Source organism: Nanorana parkeri, unplaced genomic scaffold (assembly GCF_000935625.1).
Source record: "Nanorana parkeri isolate BGI_ZX_2015 unplaced genomic scaffold, ASM93562v1 scaffold39, whole genome shotgun sequence".
NCBI lineage: Eukaryota > Metazoa > Chordata > Amphibia > Anura > Dicroglossidae > Nanorana > Nanorana parkeri.
This window is the reverse complement of record NW_017306307.1, coordinates 2,007,322-2,025,917: the sequence shown is the minus strand read 5'-3', so window position 1 is coordinate 2,025,917 and position 18,596 is coordinate 2,007,322. Positions and strand designations below refer to the sequence as shown.

Sequence of the window (18,596 nt, the reverse complement as noted above, 5' to 3'; positions counted from 1 at the left end):
GGTCACAAATCCTCAATAAACTGATTCAGCATGGAACAGAGTGTGGCCAGGTTCTTCCTTTTGGTTGAAGCGAGGACACACTCCTGCCGTCGAGCACCCAGCTGTCTTTCCCCTGATAAAAGCCGTGGAGGAGCAGTGCTTTATTCCTGTGCCCTATATGATATATTTTTTTTAATGCAAGTGCCTGAATTTGACCTACTAGAAGTCTCCTACAATCCCAGTACAGCTGAGCTCATTGGACCGGGGTACTACTGTCATTCCCTGATGAGCAGGTAGGTTGTGCTCCTATATACATCTTAAAGCTTCATACTCAGTTTTGACTGAACTCTTTAAAGTTTTCGGTTCAGCTCATTCAATGGCTTTTTTTTTCTTTATTGTGCACACATCAGATTTTTTTTTAGCACTACAATCTAAGCAACTCCATGTGTCAGCACAACAAGATAAAAGTGATAGTCTGCTCTGTATGCCAAAATAAACTCAGCAAAAGTTCTGCTTAGAATCCGGAGACTTGTCCCCCCCGCCCTCACAGCAGCCATTTCTCCATATGGAACAAATTAGCAGGTAGATGATATATAAACAACTCTGATACCTGACAATTTATCAAAACGTTTCTATTCGACTTTCCCCAGGAAAATCGCTGCATCCAGCCAGGCTCTTTTCTGGCACCACTTTAGGGAAACGTGCCGTAAACAAGCAATGACACGTTTTTTGTTGTTGTTCTAGGTACTGTCTGGTTACACATGAAAATCTGGCAAATAAACGGTCCTAGAGGACATGGCCTCCCCGCGGGAGAATCTACTGCTCACCCTGGGATTGATCATCAAGCGGTTTTCCTACCTCTATAGTCGCTTGTGTCTTTATATACTGGATCTGAGCAGACAACAGCGGTCAGTGAGTTTACTGGTTCAGCACCACTCGGAGCCTCACAAACTAAAGCTGCAGCGTAGAATCATTTAACAAGAGGCTTCATCCCACTCAGAAACCCTACATGCACTACTTTAGGCTAGTTTCACACTAGGGAGATCTGTGGCTCCGCAGCAATCCTGCACAAAACCACGCGTCACAGAATCGCACACCACTGCCGATCGAGCTGGCGGTGCCATTATTTTCTAATGGCAACCCAGTCACGCCAGGCAGATCGCACAGTTTCCCGCCACGATACCATGCGTGCATTGAAATCAATGGGGCCATGTGGCAATCGCTGTGTCCAATCATGCACAATCGCGCAGTCTTTTGGGCCCCTAGTGTCACCTTGAAGAGGACCTATCACCACCAATATGCTATCACATAGGGTGTTTGTAAGCCCTTCTATGTGATCGCAATTACAGAAAAGAAAAAAAACAGTTTTAAAAAATAATAAAATAAATGTAAAAATAATAAATTTTTAGTTTAAAGGCCAATACCCTGTGTTGGAAGCTAAAATAATTGACATCTATGATACATCTTTGATGGAAAGGTTCCTTAATATCGCGAGCTGCCCGTGTCAGAGCACATTCTACACCCTGTGAGCGTGTACTCACGTAAACGCGTCGGGTGCGCCTACGTACGAAAATGATGATCGTGTCGATGTTGGGTATAGCCGCGCACGCCAGAGTGAGAGCAATAATTATGGGTACCTCCAAATGTATGACCTGTAGGGGCTTTTAAAGTGTCGTCTATGGACTCTTTGGAGTACTGACATTTTTGTTGTTGTTTCACGGACACAATTTTTAACCTGGGCATGTTGGGTAGCTATTTACTCATGTAACCTCATCTTTTATATCGTAGAAAAAAAATTGGTATTATATTGTGTGATGGGGCACTAAATTTAACTTAAGTGCATTTTTCACTCAATTTTGGGGTTTGATAAAGAGTTGCACTAATATCATGCAACCTAAACATTTGCAACTGCCACCATTTGTTTTCTACAGGGTCTTGACTTTTATCAAATATACGTTTGGGGGTTTGAAGTAATTTTCAGGCCTAAAATGTCGATTATAACATGTGTGCAAAAAAAAAAAGGCCTCAGCAGCAAAAAGGGTTAGAGATAAGAGTACAGCTCCTCTTTGAAGAAGAACTCCAGGACTTTTATTAAATCATGCAATGGGGCTACCCCCGCAATGCAAGGGTTAAGTACTCGTTTGTGTCTTGCTGCTAAAATAACAAATTTATACGGGCGGCCAGCTTTTACGGCACGCCATCAATCCTGCCCCCTCCTCTGCAACACAATGGAATGCTCCTCATTGTCCTTACGTCTATGCACAGTGTATAGACATGATGATTTACAGGACCTTAGGCCACTGCAGAGGAGGGGGAGAGACATTCCAGGGACTGGTCTAAATAGAATCAAGCTCAGAGCTTTTGGTGAGTATATCGTTTTTTGTTTTTTTTACCTAGACACAAAGGAGCAGTTAACCCTTGCAGTGCAGGGGTAGCCCCTACTGCAAGGGTTAATTTTTAAAAATCCTGGAGTTCTTCTTTTATGTCTCCCAAGGCAGTTACTTTTAAAGCATGCCTACTGCCAAAGTTGCCAGTGTGCTCATTTCAGCTCTCAACCGAACTTTCAAGCCCTCAAATGGCTGGTGTCATAGCTGACCACATGTGCAGCACCATGGCAACTACAATCCAAATAGAAGCTAAGATGGCACCTTCTTTGGCTGTACTGGTTAGGAGGTTCTGCTTTAATCAGAGAATTCAAATTACAAAAAGTTATTTTAAAAGTTCAAGAAATGTATATTATATATAATGCGCCCCAGCATTCATCATGTCAGCTGGGGGTTGATTGGGAGATTTTTCCATGTTTTAGGAACAAAATAAAAGTGTACAGAGCTAAACTGATACACGCATGCACTGTAATAAAATACTGGTACCCCGAGTTCAACTTTAACACAGAGTGACTGACCCAAAACAAGTATTCAGGACTGTGACTTTGCACATGTACCGCGGCAGTGATTTAGAATGTACTAAAGCCTGAATTACCACAACACACGGGCAACTACAGGAGGCCAGCTGCAGTTGACCACCTCTTTCAAAGTGTGTGCAACTTGTATGTCTGACATCACACTTCACCTTATGCCGTTTTCTTAAAGCCGAAATGTGGGCTAACACTTTATTGGGGCATTGACAAGGTACCAGGAAGGTGCCTCTGATGATGTGTGCCCCACTGGTGGCTGCTGCTTCTTTCATGAAAAATGTTACTTCTATGCAGCCTCTGCCAGTGATGTCACCGCTGAAGTTCCGGTGGTGAACCTGACAGTTGATCCGGGATCGCAGCGGGCCAATTGCACTGCAGATGCTCCATTCAGAAAACGTCTGCTATCCTTTTTTTTATATGTACAGGGTGTTCTGTAATTGGACAAGGGGCAAATAAACATCACAGTCTTCCCTTGTCAAATCACAGGGCGCCTTTAAAAGCAATATCAGGTGTTTTCTGAATGGAAGATCAGCAGAATGAGCGAACTGCTGTGATCGCTTTGCTCCAGCCTCTACTATCAGAACTTCAGTGGTCCTTCTTCAGTTGTCCATCGGGCCGCCTATCAGGTCTATCAGATAGGCAGTCCATCCTCAACTGAAGGTGCACACACAGCGGGCTGAACATGTTGCTGCTAATTAGGAGGCAGTAAGCCTAGCATTGTCACCTTGTAACGGGAAGTTCTGCTACTGGCAGATCTCCAGGTAAACATTTTTACAACGATTCTGAACGCATGGGGGGGGGTGTTAAAGCTTGAGCTCCGGTTCAAAAACGAAGTGATTAGTAAGGTCTGCCGACCTTACTAATCACACTATATCACCAGGGATCTGCCTGCTCCCCTCCTCCCTGCAGAAAGACAAGCAGGTGAGGGGGATTAATTGTTTCATTTTATATTGTGGGGGCAGGGAACAAGGGGAGGGGATTATGTTATGTGTGGGGGGAGTGTATTATTTTATACGTGGGGGGGGGGGGGAGCTTTATGGTAATATTGTTAAAGTTGGTAATATTTATTTTTGTAACTTTATTCTGCATAAAACATATAACAGTGTCATTGGTAAGATTATTTAAGAGTGCGTGTTTAGGGGCGGAGTTAAGGCCGCAGCAGGGTAGGGGTTAGGTGGGCAACTGGTGGCGAGTAACTCTTAAGGCCTGGCTAGTAGCTCAGGACTTGAAATTTTTACCCCTGCTTTACTGGATATTTTATATCTGGATGTAGTTTAACTTCAAACGGACTGATTTTCTGTGTATAGAGTTGCATTTTATTCAATATACAGTATAATTCTCTGCAGCATTCTCACACACAAAGAAAACGTGAGACTGGTTTGTATGAAGAAATAATACAGCGAGTGTTGACAGTCGTGTGATTTCTCATTTGCAAGGGCAAAATTGCTGCCAAAGCGCATAATTGCTATATATTTACAAGTTCAGCCAATGCCAGTATCCCCTATGGGATTGTTAATGACTCTAGAATATATTTACTATGATGAATATTCATACAATGCTTTGCACTTATGATGGGATAACACCATGGTACAGCAAAAATGATTGCCTTATTCCCAAACTAGCTAAAACATATATTTTGATTCAAACTGGTATATGTCGATCTGTACGTTTACGAGAGGGAAATGCGTTGAGTCAGTGAAATAATTAGTCTTTTTCCCTCTGTAAATCACGCTTGCGGTCTCATTTGCTGTTAATGCTTACTAATCTAAACAAATTATTGGGTGTGTAAGTGGATCATTTCAAATAAGAATGTAATTTATTGCCTGTTACGGCATGAAGGTAAAATGGATGCAAGTTAGTACTGGAAGCCTTTAAAGTCAAACTAATGGCTGTACACAGTAATAACTGTATTGAATAATGTTAATGAAGTTGGGAAACAGTAAGTCAGCGGTGCTAGAGCCAAGGCTCTGTAAGTCATCTCCTGGTCTTTCTCTGTGGCTCCTTTGAACTGTCCTTGATATGTTGGGTACAGGCAGTCCCCGAGTTACAAACATCCGACTTACATACAACCCTTACTTGCAAACGGAGGCTGATACTGAACAGCAGGGGGTCCCAGGCTGCAGCCAAAGTGAACCGTGCAGCATTTCAGCTCTTCCTGGTCGAGTTCTGGCACAAATGATGTAATTGTGCCCAAGTATTGCATCCTGGGAAGGTTACATCAGCAAAGCATTTCTGGGAAATCTCATTTGTAATCTCATAAGATCTCAGGGAAAGACATTTTCCTCCCCTGAGATGATGTGCATGGTCACATGTCCTAGTCACATGTGCCAGAGTTCCAGGAAGTAAAAGGGAGAGCTAGAAGGGGTGTGGAAATTTTTTTTAAAACTACTTGTCCAAGGGCTAAAGTGGGGGGCGAATCTACTTGTCCCAATACAAAAAAATTGTTTTAATCAAAACTAGGGATGCACCAATACCGGTTTTTAGGTATCGAGTACGAATACTGAAATTTTGCTTTCGGTACTCGCCGATATCGAGTATCCGTGCTTCCATTGGCATGGAGCAGGCTTCCCGGGCTGATCCTCGTCTGATCATCTATGCTGAGCTCATGCGCCAGAGGAGCAGGGGACCCCGAAAACCACGGGGGGGTTTGAGGGGGCCGGACACGATCGTCGCTGCTCAATTGATACAAGTGATCTGATCAGATCACTTGTATAAAAACGAGACGCGGCTCCACACTGTACATTTAGCTTTGCTTGTCTGGAGCAGGGCTAAATGTACAAAAAAACTACTCGCCCAGTGCCCGAAACTGCATGTCCCGGGCGTCAGGCGATAGGAATTCCATGCCCCTGAGCTAGTAATCTGCCCTTAGTAAACATGGCCACTGCCAGAAGACTGGGGAAGAAAAGAGAAATAGGTATGCAAAGAACACTAAGTATGCAATTATCTAGAAGTAACTGTATGTAGATTGTCATTACTAAACATTTCTAAAAGGTGTGTTTGTTGTCATTTTGAAGATATGGGTAAAGGTCCGCTTTAACTGCGCTCTTGCCCCAGGCCAAAAGTCAATTACCCCAAAGCAGGCTAAAGATAAAAGAGCGTTGCTTTCTGTGTACCGGTCTGTCTACAGATATCCTGCTTATTCACAACTACAGCTCTTCAATCAGCAACATCACCCTCCCTATAGACCGGTCCTGCTGTTGTGCCTAAGCAGGGGGAATGCCAGATCGCATATTAAACACTTTACATATTTATTATTGACATATTTCAACTGTGTATTGAGCTCCATTTCTGGAGTTCTGCTTCAGTTTCCATGAGGACATTTTTTCCTTTTTATACCATCAAAAGTGTATTAAAAAAAAAAAAAAATGATGAAATAAACAAGCACTTAAGTGTAACATCCCAACAGCTTCAAGGTGAAAAGCCAAAGCACGTACGTAATCGCATGAAAATGCATTTTAATTAAGTCTAATCCTTGCAAATGAGACGTTACAGTGACATGAACTCAAACAAAACGGCATCCAAAGTTCTGTATAAAATGAAGCATTGACAGCATGGGATACATAACAATTTCACCCTCCGCAAATCTTCTTACTGTGCCGAACTCAAACGTTATCGAAATAAAGTTGTTACAATATAAATTTTTTTTTGCCTTTTTGTGGTATTTAAGAGTGCAAGCAAAACAATGTGTCCAAGTTAATAAAGAAAATAATTAAAAGAAATACATTTCCCTGTGGGGGAGCGAGAATGATTTGAAGCAATATTTTGTTAGCCAAGAGTTGTGCTCTCAGACGGCTTCTCTCAAATTACCTATTACAGACGCAATATTTGACTTACTGTGTTAGTTGGATCTTCTTGTAATATCCTGTCATATATCTGGAGAGCATCATCATACCTGTTCCAAGGAGGAAAGTGAAAACCGCTTATGGAAAATTACTTCCAGAAAACCTGCACACACAACTAAACAAACCCAACGATTCAGCACTAAAAAAAAAAAAAAAGTCATTTAATGCTACATCTATCCAAAAGTTTGTTTATTTTAGAGGTGACTCGACCCACGGCATTTCTTTAGGAACTCCAGGAATCAACTAAATAGGTCTAATTATGCTGCCCTGGCAAAAAATTAAAGCACATCTATTATTATTATACAGGATTTGTATAGCGCCAACAGTCTGCACAGCACTTTACAATATAAGGAAGACATTACAGGTACAATTCAAGACAAGATGGTAAGGAGGGCCCTGCCCCTGAGGGCTTCAAATCTAAAAGGGAGGGGGAAATGATACATGAGGAGGCACCTGTGTGGGGATGAATTGTTTGATAACGTGATGGTTGAGTGGTTAGGTTGAGGTGGGCTAGGCTTCCGTTAAGAGATAAATCCAAAGGGATCGCCTAAAGGCAGTCACAGTGGGAGATAGACAGACCGGTTGGGGTAAAGAGTTCCAGCGGATGGGTGAGAGAAGAGACTCTAGGAGAAGGCCCGGAGGCGAGCGTGGGAGGAGTTTAGAAGGGAGCTGGAAAGCAGGAGGTCTTTGGAAGAGCGGAGGGGACGTTTAGGGTGATACTTTGAGACAAGGTTTGAGATATAGCCGGGGGCGGAGTTGTGGATGGCTTTGTAAATGGTTGATATTTTGAATTTTATCCTTTGGGTGAGTGGATCTATTTCTTTGCCCTGCATAGAACTCCAGGAATGGACTCCAGGAATGAACAAAGTTAACCCTTGCAGTGTAGCTACCCCAGCACTGCAAGGGTTAACTACAAATTTTTGTCTAGGGGCCACAATAAGACGATATGCTCTCCTGATCCTCAGTCCTGTGGCAGTCAGCACTCACCTCTCTCCCCCTCTGCATCCTCATGTCTTATGTTATTTAATGGACCTGCATTAGACGTGGTGACATCATGGGTCCTTGGACTTCCAGAGCCCGGGGAAGAAGAGGCTGTGGGGACCAGACTAAGGCCCAGTTTGGGCGCTGAAACATGTAAGCGTTTGTTGCCGTTATGCCTTTTTACAAATAAAGTATTGGATGGACAGATCCCCTTACAAGTGTCGTTTTTTTAGCTACTGCGGGGACCGGTCTAACAGCCAGGTGGGATCGATTATCAGGTGAAAATATCTTCTTTAATCCAGCACCTAGACCAAAACCAGCAGTTAACCATTGCAGTGCGGGGGAAGTCCCACTGCAAGGGTTAACTTTGTCCATTCCTGGAGTTCTATGCAGACTATGCAGGGCACAGGAACATATGTGCTTAAATGTTTCGTCAGGGCAGCATAACAAAACCTATTTAGTACATCTTCCCAATATCTCATGTTTTGTTTCTTTAAAAACACAAGTACAGAAAAATACCTGGTTTATCCCGTCAGATATCCAGTGAGCGCCTAACTCCCTGCTTGACCTGACAACGCTGCCACTGCAGCTCTAAAATCCTATGCAGTTTTGTTAGCTCTGCCCATTTCTTTTCTACTGGACTCCAGAACAACCCTCTGTCCTTTATGTTATGGAGATAAAGAGAGTGGGATGTGTAGTGTATTCCATCGGGGAAGGACTCAGGCATGGTCAACAACACTGTTCGGGATTTCGGTGCAGCAGAAGCAGTGTTGTTAACTCACTACAGGAAGTTAGGAGCTCACTGGATGTCAGGCAGATCAGCGGGTAGTTTTCTGTACGTCAGGTATTTTTAAATGAATAACAGAAATGGGGGAACATGCAGGTATTGCAGAGAAGTGCTACATATGGTGCAAAAGTTTGAGTTGTCATCACAACAGGAAGAGGCAAAATCTTCCAATGGGGACAACTAAAATTTATGATACTTTGGATAGATTTCTTCTCATTTACAGTGAACGTATTGGGGGACACACATTTATTACTGTAACCAAAACGTTTTGACTTATGATACACTTTAGACACAATCTGCTGAACTGTTAACGGAGCTCCATCCATATGTGCACTGCATTTACAGTTCCCTTGCGCGCCCTGCAGAGGTGCCAGGAGCCAAGATGTGATGTCACTCCGGTCCAGGCCCCTCTACAGGGCATAGGAGGGAGCTGTAAGCAATGCGTGTATGGATGGAGCTCCCTCGCGGCCATAGCCCAATCCCATCCTACCTCAAGCTGACACTCGGCACCAGGCAGCATATTTTGAATGGCTGCTTGGCACGAGAACTGACAGTGCTGTGCTAGGCGGAAGCAGAGGAGCCTCTCACCTAACAAAGTGGAAGGCATGCGGCGACCCACTGAACACTGGGTCGCGACCCACCAGTTGAGAACCAAGGATCTATAGGAATAAATGGTGCTACAGTGCGGGTGCGCAATAGGCACAGGACCCGGACAGGATGCTGGGGGTGGGTTTCATAGCATGGTAATTTTTTGTGCACGTGACCAATGATCCACTCTAATACAACCTCAACAAGAAAAAAGGACGGAGCAGCAAAAATACAGCTTATGGACAAAACCTGCTCTGAAATCACATTTTATGCAGCTTGTTTATTCTCAGCTTTGTGCATACCCAGTTGTTGTTCTTTAGCAAGCAGCATCATAAGCTGTGCAGAAAGTCAGTTATAATTTTTGTTTTTCTATGAAGGCACAAATACGTGTTTTTGCATTTCTGGTATCACAGCAACATTTGCTATTGCAAGTTTAAATTTGTGCATTCATTGTCACAACCCCATAGTAAAGAACACTACCCAAGGTGTTACACTTAGTTTTTTTTTCTCTTTTTCATAAGCACTTTTACTTCTATGGTAATCAAATTTTGTTCTGGCCATAAGCACTTATTTATAAATAGACATGTTTTTGGTTTAAAGCACTAAAGTTGGTCTAAAGTTTTTAGATTTATATTTTGATGAGTATTATATGCACATTATTTCGCCTGGCAAATATTGTTATGGCCTCTCTCCTTTTTGAAGAGATTATTATTATAATAATGAGGTGAGAAACGGATAATGGATATTAAACAGAGTAAATATACATGATATCACTATATAAAAAGGTAGTTTAAGTTTATGGAGAGAACTATCACATAATCGGGATTGAAGAATTGGAAGGGGCTATAAAGTCCCTTAGTGCTGTTTATGGAATGATATATAGATTTTATTTTTCATTTATTTTATTTTTTTTCTTCTCTTCTTTTCTCTTTGGTATGTTTGTTGTTTATGTTGGAAATCATAAATATATATTGAAAGAAGGTGGTACACTGGCAGCGGCTCTTTCCTTTCTATTCCTTAACTGCACTGTAGATGGAGTTTAGTATTAGAACCCATATTTGTAACTTTATTAATAAAATATTTATGGTATAAATGATCAGACCGCAGACATCAACAGCGTCCAAGTCAGTGAACTCTATTGTTGCATTGATTAAATTGTACTGGGAAGACAACAGAATGCGTGCAGAAAACATCTGAACATATATGGTATCAATTATTTTACCTTTCCATGGCTTCAAATCTCATGCCAGTGAGTTTCTTCACTCTGTGGCTGCCAGGAAACTGCCGTCGTAATTCTTGCAGACAGGACTTCAAACAAAGAGAATAGGCACACATTAATGTTTAACATCAAAAGCAGACTTCCCCTTAAAGGCTAACCTCACCCAAAACTGATATTTTAGTACAGCATGGTTGCTGCCAAGGTGAATGACATGCCGTCCTCTCGTATCTCAAGTAGGTGTGTAATAGCACCGGACCGATGTGTGTAGTGGTAAATCCATAAACAGATCTTCTGTGTAGTGAGGAGCGCCTATTATAAACTTCTATCTCACTTGTGATTCATTTAAAATCTTTCAATGTTATTCACAAAAGGGAGAAGAGTTTGGAGAAGGCAGGAGAAGTGAACAATCTAGGACAACATCGCTGATTTGGAAAAATTCTCCAATTCAGTTTACTTTCCAGTTCAGCTATGTTGTCCTAGATTGTTCACTTCCCCTGACTTCTTCAAACTCTTTTGTGAATAATTCTGTTTATATTGTTAGGGACAACAGATACAGCCAATGTTTTTCAGGAGAAAGGATTCCATCTTCTTCAGGGCTGTTCATGCCAATGTACACTGGACTGCAGATACAGTACTTGTTAATTAGCAAGGGATCCCTGAGACCAAATTATTTTTCAAGGGTTCCTCTGTTAAAGTTTGAGAAAGGTGAGAGCCATTACCCTCTACAAACCATCCAGACCAAAATTAAGCTGGCCATACACCTATACATTTTCTGCAGATTTTCTGTGGTCACATGGAAAAAGTGCAACAGATTCCTCCATCTACGCTACACTGTGTGGATGGAGGAATCTTTTTCCATCTGACCATAGAAAATCTGCAGATAATCTATAGGTGTGTGGCCAGCTTCAGTGTAAAAGTTGTGAGATCTCTTCGCAGGCTCTTATGGCAATTTTTAGTACTGCAGTAAAAACTATACTTTAACCACTTGCTAACCGGGGTGTTTACACCCCCTTCCTGTCCAGGCCATTTTTCAGTGTTCAGCGCTGCGGTACTTTGACTGACGTTTATTCCGCCATGCAACGCTGTACTGAAATTAATTTTATAACATTTTTTGGGGACAGATAGAGATTTCTTTTGGTGATATTTAATCACCACTGGGGTTTTTTACTTTTTACTAAATAACAAAAAAAGTACTGAATATTTCAAAAGAAAATGGGGTTTCCCTTTATTATTTTAGGAAACATTTATTTTTACCCAATTTTTTGGTAAAATATAAAAGGCGGGGTCACATCGGGTAAATAGTAGAAAGTAAACACCATAGCCAAAATTGGTCATAGGCGACGCTTTAACAGATTTTACCGCTCATCAGTTTAGTGTTATCAGTGATTGATGGCCCTAAAATTATTGCTCTCATTGCGACGTTCGTGCCGATATGTAACACGCGCAGCATAATTGGAGCAATCATCTTTTTTGCGTGTAGGCGCCACTAACGCATTTTTGCGCATCTATGTGGGGGTGGGGGACTTAAAAAAATTGTGGGTTTTTTTTTTGTTTTGTGTGTGTACAATTTTATTTATTTTGTGAGCAATTTTTTTAAAAACTTTTTTTACACTTAACTTTATTGTTATCACATAGGTTGCTAAGGCGTTCCCTATATGATAACAAATTACAGTTACAGGTCCCCTTTATGGAGACAGAGGTCTCTAAGACCCCTAATGTCACCTAGTGACCCCCAGAGAAGCTGATGAAGCAGAGATCTGCTTCATCAGCTTCTCTCCGGTTACTGTACCGGAGAGTGACAGAGGAATGCGGAAGTGATGTAATATACATCACTTCCTGCATTCAGAGACCGGGAGGAGAGATCGGGTATTGATCTCCCTCCGTTCTCCCGGGAACGGCGGTGGGGACAGCGACCAGAGGTAAGGAGGGGGCGCACCCTCACTTGAATCATACAAGAGATCGGGCGTCTTTACAGACGCCGGACCGCTTGTATGTAAATGGCCATCGCTGGCCTTTAAAATCCAGGGGGGCGCAAAGGACGTCTAAAGACGCCCACCCGAATCCAGGAGACTCCCGTCTGGCCGTCTTTTAACAATCGGCAGACGGGAGGGGGTTAAAGTTGTAGCTTCAGAATGAGCTAATAGGCAAAGCAATTTCCCAGCTCCCTGAATGGTTTGAGAATGGAACATAACAGTGGTTGTATATAAACTCCATATTTACACGTCTGTCACAATCATACGCGGCTTCTGCATTTCTCATTCCTTACAAATGTTGACAATCCCCGGGAGAGGCTGGGAATTGGTGAAAACTTTTTAGGTTTCCAGCGACCTGAAACATTTGGACGTTTTTTAAGTTAAACAGCTCTATGACACTCTTGGCCGCAGAACAGAAAAACGTTGTTCGTGATGATGAAAAAAGAATATTATAAATATGCCCGACATAACCACGCAAATTCAAACAAATACTGCGAAGCATGTGCAGATGTTGGAGAGTGGTGCTGAGAACATGTGGAACAATGTTTTCATGAGAAAGTGAAGCACGTCCACAATATCTCAGCTGCAGTGTCAGTTTAATATAGAACGTGACCTCCTGTGTCAGAATATGGTCAGGTTGGCAACACTTTCCAAAATAAACAGGGTTTGAAAAGAGTCCGATCTGCACCAACATCAGATGCAGAGCCATTCTTCCTGCAGAAAAATAAATCATCAGAACGTGGAACATATACAGGAACAAAATTATTTATGCCAGAGGTCTCAGGCAGCCTGTGACAATCTGCGGAGGCACTGTATTCTATCAGAGAACACCCCACAATTGTGGTGTCAAAGGAGCCATTATAAAGCAAACCAATAAATCACAACCAGTTTAAATACCCTATCTGGGTGCAGGACTAACTGGCTCATCCTCTGCCAACTGGTCTAAGCATATGGGGTATGGTCTCATTTCTTCTATAACTTTGGTTTGAGCGAAAGCTCATGAGCTATTCCATCTTGTCACTATTAAATCCTTTCATGCATCAATCACAGTGAACATGAACTCAAAAAATTAAAGATATGCTATGTCATAGCAAACCTCTACGAACAATAATCGTGCCTCAGCAGTCCCCTGCGAAATCTACTATTTGCGTTGAACTTTTACTTAAATTAGCAGTGCAGTTCCTGTGCCGTTAGCCTAATAGCCCTGTATCTGCAGTACGAGATCCAAGGCACGCTATTCTCTTTGCTGGAGAAAAAGATGTACCTGAGGGCCTGCAGTGCAAGGATCCCCCTGCTTATGGCTTATTCATTCTGTGGATGTGTGCTTTCTGAACCTATCCTGCTGTCACATAATTACAGTATTTCTCCATTAGTCATCAGATCACCAGAAATCAAGGTGGCATCTCTGAAACAAGGTAATAGAGCCCTGCTTCTCTACCAAAAGGCTCCATTTCAGCACTGAACAAGGCATGGTAATTCAGTAACTGATACTGTTGCTCAAGGAGGGAATACAGCTACAATTCCAAAAAAGAGACGCTGTGTAAAATCTACATAAAAACAGAATGCATTGATCTGCACATCTCATAAACGCATATTTTATTCACAATAGAAAATAGAAAACATATCAAATGTTTAAACTGAGAAAATGTACGATTTTGGAGAAAATAAAGGTCATTTTGAAATTAATGGCAGCAAAACGTCTCAAAAAAGTTGGGACGGCAACAAAAATTTGGCAAAGTAAGTGGTACTAACAAGGAAGAACTGGTAGAACATTTTGCAACTAATAAGGTTAATTGGCAGCAGATCAGTAACAAAATTTGGTATAAGAAGAGCATCTTAGAGAGTCAGAGCGGTTGATTTACTAACCTTATAAACACACCACGAACATGTATACACCTCTGTAGTGTGTTCCCTCCCAGCATGATCTATGGGAGGAATCTAGACACCTTTGTAGTGTGTACACACCCAGCAGGTGTGTTGTGCAAAGCCCTGCATGAATTACAAGGTGATGTTGTGTAAATTAGCTCTACGTTGTGTTGCTTGCGTTGATGAATGCAGGAATGTAAATGCATGAGCTAACCATTTTTGTCTAAACTGTGAAGCAGCATTATATATGCATCATGTGCATGATTTTTCCATATATGGCATTAGTGGAAATATGCTTTTAGAGGCTTTTTGGTTGATAAATACGTTTTGCTTTGTAAAAATCACACGCACCTAGTGTTTAGGTTAGTAGATCACCCCCAGAGTATCTCAGAAGTAAAGATGGGCGGAGGTTCACCAATCAGTGAAAAGCTGTGTCTAAAAATTGTTGCACAATTTCAGAATAATGTTCCTCAATGAAAAATTGCAAAGACTTTAAATATATCATCATGTACAGTACATAATATCATCAAAAGGTTCCGAGTATCTGGAGAAATCTGTGTGCAGGGCACAAGGCCGAAATGCAATATTGGATGCCCGTGATCTTTGGGCCCTCAGACGGCACTGCATTAATAACAGGCATGATTCTGTGATGGACATCATTGCATGGGCTCAGGAATACTTCCAAAAATCACTGTCTGTGAACACATTTCCCTGTGCCATCCAAAAATCAAAGTTAAAGTTCTATAATGCAAAGAAGCCATAACTGAACATGATCCACTAACACCATCATCTTCTCTGGGCCAAAGCACATTTAAAATGGTCTGTTGCAAAGTGGAAAACCGTTCAAAATCTGACATTTTTTGGAAACCATGGGCACTAAGAGAGAGGGACCTTCTGGCTTGTTATCAGCATTCACTTCAAAAGCCTGCATCTCTGATGGTATGGAGGTGCATTAGTGTGTATGGAATGGGCAGCTTGTACATTTGGAAAGGCACCATCAATGCTGAAAGATATATCCAGGTTTTGGAGCAACATGTGCTCCCATCCAGACAATGTAATTTTCAGGGAAGGCCTTGCATATTTCATCAGGACAATGCTACACTACATACTACATTCTATGACAACAGCATGGCTTCATAGAAGAAGAGTCCGGGTGCTTAACTGGCCTGCCTGCAGTCCAGACCTTTCACCAGTTGAAAATATTTGGCGCATATAGAAACAAAAACTACAACAAAGACCCAGGACTGTTAGAATCCTATATCAGGCAAGAACAGGACAACATTCCTCTCCCAAAAGTCCAGCAACTGGTCTCTTCAGCCCCCAGACATTTACAGAGTGTTGTTGAAAGAAGAGGGGATGATACGCCGCGGTAAACATGGCCCTGTCCCAACTTTTTTGAGATGTGTTGCTGCCATCAATTTCAGAATTACCTTATTTTTTTCTTAAAATGGTCCATTTTCTCAGTTTAAATATTTCAATGTTTTCTATTTTGTATTGTGAATAAAATCTGGGTTTATGAGATTTGCAAATCATTGCATTCTGTTTTTATGTAGATTTTACCCAGCGGCCCAACTTTTTGGGAATTGGGTTTGTAGAGAACAAACACACCTATTCCAAGATGGAGGGCTGCACTAATAAAGAAAGGATTCAGATTGTTATAAATGTCCACTGCCGACCGGTTCTCTTTAACGTATGGATAGATATATATATGTGCCACTTACCAGGGCTACGTCATCTCGGCCACAGTCTAAGGCAGCAACCATCACCTGTTCATGTATTATCCATACTGCAAAAAAGGAAAGGCACTTAATTTGGCAATTTACCAAAGCAAAACAAAAAAAATAATAACACAAGATATGAGATTATAGTAAAAATATCAAATTACAAATTCAAACTATATACTTTTCTGTAATTTAACAAGAAAATGGGGGGTGTTGGCACAGATCCAGATGTGTCAATAGAAAACATGGGATCTTTTCCCTGGATAATCTAAGCCAAATAAACAAGCAAGGCAAACTGTTCTGCGGTGCACCGTCCTCATGCACTGCTGCGGTTATTTCTCAGGACGGGGTTCTTGATGGTGACAACAGTGGAACATGCCTGAGCATAGTTCATAGGCACTTGTCACCCTGCCACAACCTTTCCGAATGGTGACTACAACCGAGGAGAGAAATTGGGAGACAAGGATAAAGAGTAGTCATTGGAGGTCCCAGACCCAGCAAAGCTTTCCTTCAGAGAAATGATGAACAAAGATCACAAGGCAAGGCATACAGTATAATAACTGTGTAGCGTGTTTATGTAGATTAGATTATTCACAAGAAGGTAAATGTAGACAACTGATGGAAGCCGCAAACAAAAAAATACACCAATTTAAATACCTGGAGTCCAAGTAGCATCTTTATCTAGACCAAAGCAAAACCTTACTAGATTTACACTATAAAATAATGGATTTTAAATCATTTAGTGGAAATGAAGTGGCTGCCCCCATTATGGATTGCATTTATTTATTTATTTTACAACTCATACATAAATATATTACAGGAGAAAACATGCAATGACCCTTAAAGTACAACTTCACCTTTTCTTTTTAAAGCCCCTCACCTCCATGAGTACAATGAGTCTGAACTTAGGCTGGCCATACACTGCTCTGTTTTTCTCATTCAACCCGCGGGCTGAACAAAAAAAATAAATAGAGCAGATCCCTCCATCATTACTTCGAGTGTGTCGATCGAGGAATCCCCGCTGTTTGCCGGCAACTGTCAGAATATCCAATCAGAAACCGCAGCCAATGAGCTAATTGGCTGCCGGCTCTGGCCGTACAAAGATTTTTCAGCCGGCTCCATCGATCAGCTGATCGAGGGATGCCGGCCAACAGCGGCACACACTGTGAGAATTTTGGCCGAATTCCTCAAGTACCAGCTGAAATTTGCAAAGTGTATGGGCACCCTTATGCTTACATTCAGCTGTGATCCAGCGAACTTACCATGAACACGTACCTGGCCGTCTCCTCTTCATTCTGCTCTTGTGCACTTGTGTGTGGTTCCATTCATTTCTATGGGGAGCCGTAGTCATGGTGGCCTCCAGCGGTCACTCAGGGCAGGTCTCTGATCACAGATATGAACACCCCATGGCATAAAGAAGCAGAATGAAGAGGAGCTGAAAGGGTCTGTATCTGACATAAGATCACTGGTGCTCAGCAACTCATTCAAATGGAAGTATCATCAAATATATTGTATATATGTTAAGTCCACACATTATCAATTAAGAGTAAGTGTAGCACTCGCAGGTATTTTATTACCTTTCACAGAGATCACAGAACTCCCTTGATAATGGCTTCATCTGCTTTTTATTACCAAGGTCACCATCTAATTCCAAAACTGAGACGCAAACTCAGAAACGACACAACCACGTTAATTTAGGTGTCAGTGCAGTTCTTGGCTCTGTTTACAAATGTCTGACACAAATTAGCCCCTGATGCAGCCACTCAGCTTGTGACTGGCTACAAAGTTACAAATGGCTACAAACTTTCCACAATAGTTCCATTATTGGTGGAAAGGAGACTTTTCACATTATCTCAGCCATTATCTTTGCCAAGGGCAAAGGCATTTCGCTGGAACTCAAGAATGACTAATTATTGATAAAAGGTGGAGTTTTTTTTTCAAAATACAGTTGCTGTGTATTGGAACATGTCAAGAATTTAAATGCGGACTTGTAAAGTTACCATAAAGTCCACTTTAATGAACACATTGAAATGCAGTAGGCAGACATTAGACACTACTAGTCACTGGACATAAATACTACTTGCAGCGTAGGAAGGAAATAAATAGGGATGCACCAATACTGTTTTTTCGGTATCTAGTACGAATACCGATATTAATATTTAGGTACTCGCCGATACCGAGTACTGATACCGGTACTTCCGGTAGCATAGACCCGGCTTCCCAGGCAATCAGGGAGCCAGGCAGCATGTCATTACCCACCGGCCGGCTTCTTGATTGCCCGGGAAGCCGGCTCCATTCTGTTTGGCAGGCTCCTTGCTCCCAGCCAATTGGCATCGAGACCCGCAAAACAGATCGGACAATATGGTGACACCTCCACCCTGCAGACACCTCATTCCCCTCACATCGATCCTCAGCAGCATTCATTACCTTACCACAGATGTCCCTCGGCCAGCTGGGCAGACACCGCTCTCTGAGCTCTCCCAGATCTGCCCATGTCTCCTGCATGTACAGCGCCCACGTAATCGGCCGCCAGCCTGCTACTGCGCATGCGCAGACTGCCCAGCACTCTCATTTGACAATGTGGTGCTGGCGCTGTGCACACAGGAGACGTGGGCATATCCGGGAGAGCTTGGAGAGTGGTGTCTGCCCAGCTGGCCGAGGGACTGGTACAGTAATGAATGCTGCTGAGGATCTATGTGAGGTGAATTATGTGTCTGCAGGGAGGG

At 42.2% G+C, this 18,596-nt stretch overlaps 1 protein-coding gene across 1 annotated transcript in view; it reads right to left on the bottom strand.

Moving 5' to 3' along the window:
- The window catches only part of EMC2 (ER membrane protein complex subunit 2), a 70,023-nt gene that overhangs the window by 24,529 nt on the left and 26,898 nt on the right, over positions 1–18,596 (bottom strand). Inside the window, exons 4-6 of the mRNA XM_018570776.1 lie at positions 15,871–15,935; positions 10,314–10,399; positions 6,728–6,785 (exon numbers count right to left, since the gene is read on the bottom strand). Of these exons, the coding sequence (XP_018426278.1) occupies positions 6,728–6,785; positions 10,314–10,399; positions 15,871–15,935 (209 nt within the window). The remainder of the gene's footprint in view (positions 1–6,727; positions 6,786–10,313; positions 10,400–15,870; positions 15,936–18,596) is intronic.